The sequence below is a fragment of the Sphaeroforma arctica genome (assembly GCF_001186125.1).
Source record: "Sphaeroforma arctica JP610 unplaced genomic scaffold supercont1.944, whole genome shotgun sequence".
In the NCBI taxonomy this organism is placed as follows: domain Eukaryota; class Ichthyosporea; order Ichthyophonida; genus Sphaeroforma; species Sphaeroforma arctica.
This window is the reverse complement of record NW_014039614.1, coordinates 18,250-24,919: the sequence shown is the minus strand read 5'-3', so window position 1 is coordinate 24,919 and position 6,670 is coordinate 18,250. Positions and strand designations below refer to the sequence as shown.

Genomic DNA, 6,670 nt, shown 5'->3' with positions numbered 1-6,670 from the left:
GTTGATACCAAGGACAACCCAAAAAAAGTAACTAGGGCTAAACCAGTTGATGTAATTAATAACACAATATGAACGGCGAGGTGAAGGGAAAGTAGGTTTTTAGAAACGACCACCATAGTGCGACGAGTTTATAAGCAGACCAAAAATTAATCTGGAGAATGAAAGCTTTCTAGATGCTTCTCTTCAAGGTCTATGCCTCTGGACATTTCAACTTGTATTCCGTGTAAGCGATGAATTTTGAATACATTGAGTGGAAACATGTCTCTGAAATTCCTAATGCACTTTCGTTGAAGTGGTCTGTAGTAAGAATACAAGAAATAAGAGTCATGTATCACGACAAGTGGTGCTTGGATCAATGAAAACCGTTGTGTGAACTAGCTGGATTGACTGTAAACTCAATTGTGCGTTTAGAGCTTCAGAATGGTGCTTCTAATCTACACTTTAAATGAATGTCTGAAATGTATATTTATATATATATATATATATTATTGCGCATTCTCCGCGATCACATAGAAATCAAATTTCGTTTATTCATCTGCCCATGCCAGGCAAAACAATTTCGTCATCACATGCTGCAATATTGTACAGACACCCCGCATTCTATACACTTCTTCTCCGACATGTCTGTCGCTGCATCATGCTTTGGCGGCCCCCACTCGTGCACATGACGCTCCACTGTGTGTATCTTGGCCAGAGTTGTGCGCTTCAGATCTATAGTTCATAAGTATAAGGCCATATTTAATAATACATGTCAGCAAAACTGTCGCTTGAACAATAAGTTTACTAGCGATTAACGTTTACGATTTCACAGAAGCCGAGTACAACGTAATGAAATTAAAACTTGGGCGCAGATAGTGACACGACTGAGTGCGATAATTTCGTATTTTGACAGCTTCATGTTACATAGCCCGAAAAGGTATGCGCACACTCAGAACTTGTAAAGCGTCACAGCAGCAGCCTATCACCGACTGGTAGACCCTTCTTTTTTTTTTTTGCAAAAACACAGACACCCTCCAACATACTGTCATACACTCTCATAGGAAAACAAGTCGGCAATTGATACAGTGTATATAAATCGAACAACACAGCTACATATGTCTGCACCAAAGGAACGAAAGCAGAGCATTCGCTATTCACCTTGCACTTTTTTCTGATACTTCTGCTTCTGGCCTATAATCTTTGTTTCTTGACGTTTTTCAATCTCTAGATCGAGCCCTACCTCACCACCGAATCGTTTGAATGAGATCTCTTCTACCTGAAGCATAGCAAAGTAAAACAATGCTTCGTGAACACACACCCCAAAGAGTGTGTAATGCACTGCGGCACACACACACACACACCTGCTCTACAGTGGGGAAGATACATAAATCAATAACATCTCTCAAATTACTGCAGCCGTAAGTAACAGACCAGCAACAAAACAAACCTTCACGATTGTTCCTATGCTATTATACGAATGTCCCACGTCATGTGCCAACTGAGCGGCGTAAGATTACTAACTGGGGTCGCACGTTAAACAGGTCCACAAACATTCAACCCAGTAGAGCTGAGACGCTCAATACGTTAAATAGGTCCACAAACACTCGATAAACACGTTGATTAGGTTCACAGACATTCAATACAACAGAGCTGGGACTAAGACACTCAATACACATATCTCTGCCACTACACAGCCAGTTTCAATGTTGTGGTAGCCAAATCTCTAAACGCTCAGACAAATTGACGTACGAAACGAAGCGATGTATAACCATCTGACGTGAACGCGCACCAAAATCAATACAATCATTATGTAATATTCAGGTATTCACATGATAATTCAGAAGCCACCGCTATATATATATATATTTATATATATATATATATATATAATATGTATACATATACATATACATATATATATATACATATATATATATATATATATATATATATATATAAATTTACACACCATACTTGATTACGGATAAATAGCATTGCGGCTAGTTGTCGGGGATTGACACATTGCTCTTGATTGTCTTGAATGAATTGGCTCAGAGCAGGGCAAGTAAGTGTGGATGCTATGATAAGACACAACAGGTAACGTGCTAGTAACATACGTGACTAGCGATCGTTCACGAATCTAAACCCTAAACCCTAAAAACTTAAGAATGCAAAGTATCAGTTCCACGAATTTATAAAACGAATTTATAAATAACTGTTTCGGCAGCAACAGTACAAGTGCTTATATAACACGTACATTCTATACACCCCAGAAAGACCTACCACTCCAGCAACAGAGACCCACCCACCATACGACTACGACTGAATTACAACACACAACGCAAGAGGTATATAACAGAAGCCAGGCGTAGGCACGTGTCTTGCTAGCGCACAAGTCCATGCGAAACAAAGACAGGTGGCTATTAGCCCTGGCAGGGATAATACACTACCCCCAACTCACAAGCAACTGCATGTCATACTCCTTCCTCTCTGCGGCCAGCCCTCCGAGTGAGTCAGCCACCCTCTTTCTCGAGACGAAGGAAACAACACAGAAAGAACATCTGTGTACAATACATTGAGGTCACTACTGCGCGGAGGTATAGGGAGTGGTCTGTTCGATACGGAACACAGCTGTACCTGTAATCGCGAGTACAGCTTCATCGGCGCAAAATGGCTACCCCCGGGATTGGCCATTGTAACGAAGCGTAGACTGTAATCTCTATTTTCTAAGTCGCCGTCCGTCAATAGATACTCCTGCGGATAATCAACATTGAAGTATCACTAAGCATCGCGCATAAGCAGTTTGCGAGAACACGTGGACACCAATGTCTGTCGTTTCGGGTGTATTTCACAGGTGCTACATAACATACTTGTGCTCGTATCTGAAACGAGGCTTTCACAGATACTGTATACTACGTCGTCGTGCTGCAGAATATGTCAACCGTGATATGCAGCGGTTCTGAAAGATTGGCAGGAATGTAGAACGAATAGCGCACGGACCAAATCCTGATTTCACATCCTGATTTAGCATGCCGAATGATCACTTGTACAATGTTTACGCTTCATGATATTTCTTACAAATAAGCACATAGGTACAAATCTTCATTCGTCACACCAATGTCTCGAGCTCTACCTGTGCCATCCCTACTATACTACCGCTAACCCCGTGGTGCACATACAACTCGCATGTATCTAATTGGGGGCATTAGAGGGCCGCTTACACATTTTGACAGTTTGCGACGAACGAGAAAGAAAGACCGCTCAATGATAGCCAAATATTTAACTATTATTAGTGTGCATGTGTTGACTACCCGTATTCCAGGTCTGCAGGTTTGTTCTTTTCCTGTCTGATGGGAGCTACCAGAACAACATACAATTTAAGCGGATATATACGGCCTAATACACGAGTTGTACATAGCGAATAAGTGTCGTTGCTATGTAATCGACACAGTGATAAGAATGAACGTGTATGTGTGGTATACATGCCGGTACACATTGACGCATGTGTATGCAGGCAGGTATATAAGTACTTATACGATGATCACGAGTTGATAGTGGATAGCAATAGGCCTCTCACTCGGTTGAATCAGACTATCAGACTATGTCTACAGCATACACACTTAACCAGACAATATCCGGAGCATCGCACTATGTGGACCCACCACCAACGAGAACCCGTACATACGAGCACAGTAACAATGAGACAACGGTTATTATCAACCCCAAGGTACTCAGAAGACCTACACAATACGTAACGAGTCCATGTACATTGAACACCGACTATTAAAGGACACACCTTCTTCGCCGTTGTCTTCGTAACGAGTCCATATACATTGAATACCGACTATTAAAGGACACACCTTCTTCGCCGTTGTCTTGGTAACAAGTCCATATACATCGTCTTTGGCCTTGTCGATGCGTTTGCACTGGTCGCACACGTTGATTCCGAAATTCTTCTCCAAGTATGAGGTGTAGAAAACCTTCCCACAGTCCTTGCATGTCTTCCGCACGTCATCGTATTGGTCTGCATACATGATCAGGTGCATTAGATGGGGTTGTTTGCATTAGACACATAGACTACATTAGTTTCGTATTTTATAAGATCAGGTACTTTAATTGGGTTTAGGCTTTTAGTTGGGGTTGTGGACTACATACAAGGATGACTCTATAAAACGCAAACATGTATAGCCACTGGAATTGTGTTAGATTATTGTATTTTTGTTTTTCCGCATAGATTGCGATACCAACCGTGACTGAAATGCGAAAACTCCATTCATCTGGCTAGGGTGAGTGAGTGAGTGAGTGAGTGAGTGAGTGAGTGAGTGCATGCGTGCGTGTGCAAGTGTATGTGTATGTGCGCATGCGCTAAGATCACAAAAATCTCACACACTACACAACGGCCTTCCCAACAGCAATATCTCAATGCACACAATCATCGGCATTGCAGTACCTCACAAAGCATATCTGTGTGTGCTTACAAACATTGTCACGGCACATACAATATAGCAAGCATGGCTGTACACCTATCCAGGCCAATCCAAGTAGTATGGACGACAACCAAAACGACGACTCTGTGCGCACACTACACTGAGGCACCTCATCAAATATCTGCGTACCCACAGATATCAACATGCATCAACATACTTTCTCATACAGCTACTACTGAGTCAAAACATAGCTGTATGATAAAACAACACACACACCTAGCGTATCTCGGTCCTTCCTCCTCCTGGGTTGTAGCTTCGCGTCCGTCTCGGCTATCTCCCGCTCGTTGGGCATCAGAAAACCCGCATTGGTGTCTATCCGGGATCTCGGGGCCTTGGCATTCGCCCCTTTCTTCTCACCATCACCATGGTTACTACTAGTACTATTAGTATAACTGACCTGTTGTGCTTTCAACCGCTTAGCCTTCTCCTTCTCCCGCTCGGCGTCGTTCTCGTTCATTGCTGCTAAGTCCCAGAAGTCTGCGTCGTCCATCAGTCCATCCAGGTCATCGTTCCATCCCCGCTTATTGTTACTATTTTTACTACTACTATTATTATGCTTATTATTATCATTATTAACATTATTGTTATTATTACTAATATTGGTAATATTATTTGTATTCGTATCATTACCGTTTATACTTGCATGCACAACCCCGCCACCATCAGTAACACCCATAACCGGCTTCCTGCCAGAAACTACATCGATTTCCCTTCTATCGTGATTGCCTCCATTTGCATTCCTATCTGAACCTATGCTTGTTTTTCCGCCCTTCAAGTCGATTGGCATGTTGCCACTGGGACCGATATAATCTATCTCCTCCCTTGCGTCCATCAAATGTCTCGTGCGCAGAATACTACCATTCCTATTGTTTCCCTCTGCAGATTTCCTTTCAGCCATTAGCTTTAACCTAGCATCCCGTTTCTTCTTTGCTTCTGCCTTCTTACTCTCAATCAGCGCCTTCTGCACCGCTCCCAAGGTCGACATTGCAACTGAGTCGGACCAGCAGCAGGTGTAATAGGATAAGCTGGACAATAGACGACCGAGGTATGGTATACTCTGAGAGACCGGTACACGATAGTAAATGACAGGTGATGGTGCAGTCTAGTAAGAGAGTCCTTGTGAAGGTACATTAGTGTATACCTATCAGTGCATACCTCTATGCATACATACCTATGTATAATATTTACATTTTTTAAACAATTATAGAGTGGAATCGAAAAAAAAAACAAAAAAACAGAATATCATGAAATCGACAAGACATTTTATTTATTGATGACTCATGTGACGCTCATTCGGTCATTCCTATTTACATTCGGTTTCATAATAAAATAAATCATAGCCTTCGACCTTTTTTTAGAAGGCTATGAATAGGCCTAAATATATTTTCTTTTTGGGTATAAATGTACAATGTATATTTATACATATTCGCCCGCCGTTTTTGATCGTGCTATTTTTAGCATTTTCAAAATATACCAAGACACTTGAGACTTAAATTTAGAACAATGTTTATTCAGGATGTTGTAAACTAACAAGATGGTAACTGCCCGATAGAACGAACGTTACTTTGGGAGGACTACATAGTTACAAACAACATCGTTTATTTGTCGTCCAGGCCAGTAATCTCAGGGCAGACAAAGTCACAGAAGTGACATCCAATGGACAAGAAATTTGACGCCAAAGATAAGAAATCGCCCGACCAACTACATAGTACATACCACAAACAAAGATTGCGCCCGACATTAAAATATATTCTCACTCTCTATTGATACATTCTAATATTATACAATAAATATTTATGATTATATATTCGGAACGATTGAGTCTTTACCGGGTAGTTTGAGTCTATTTCGTAGCTTACCTCTATATCCATCATGACTAGAGTTGAGATTTTTACGTCGTCTGTGTCTGGAAATCGAAAGGTATGTGAGCGCCTTAGAACATCTCGGAAATTCCTTCAGCACAAGTGAGCGCAGGTGGCACCACGCGTGTGCTGTAGTAAACTGTGTGCGGTCATCACGTCCTAAATTGATCAATACCATATGGAGGTGTGATTAAACATGCTGATCTTATATTGATAGGTAGGTTTTCAACGACAGCTATATATATATATATATATATATATATATATATATATATATATATATATATATATATATATATACACACACACACACACACACACACACACACACACACACACACA

General features: G+C 41.2%; 2 protein-coding genes across 2 annotated transcripts in view; one reads left to right on the top strand and one right to left on the bottom strand.

Annotated features, from left to right (window-relative positions):
• Positions 1-524: 524 nt before the first annotated feature.
• On the bottom strand, positions 525-5,481 carry SARC_09367 (hypothetical protein). Its single transcript, XM_014296624.1, has 5 exons — positions 4,683-5,481; positions 3,840-4,003; positions 2,617-2,733; positions 1,138-1,255; positions 525-711 (listed from the first exon to the last, which is right to left on the bottom strand). Exons 1-5 carry the CDS (start codon positions 5,449-5,451, stop codon positions 566-568), a joined length of 1,314 nt encoding a protein of 437 aa, XP_014152099.1. The 5' UTR covers positions 5,452-5,481; the 3' UTR covers positions 525-565.
• A 736-nt stretch (positions 5,482-6,217) lies between these two features.
• Positions 6,218-6,670, top strand: part of SARC_09366 (hypothetical protein) — a 2,578-nt gene continuing 2,125 nt past the window's right edge. The window contains exon 1 of the mRNA XM_014296623.1: positions 6,218-6,386. Coding sequence (XP_014152098.1) covers positions 6,339-6,386 — 48 coding nt within the window. The 5' untranslated portion in view covers positions 6,218-6,338. The remainder of the gene's footprint in view (positions 6,387-6,670) is intronic.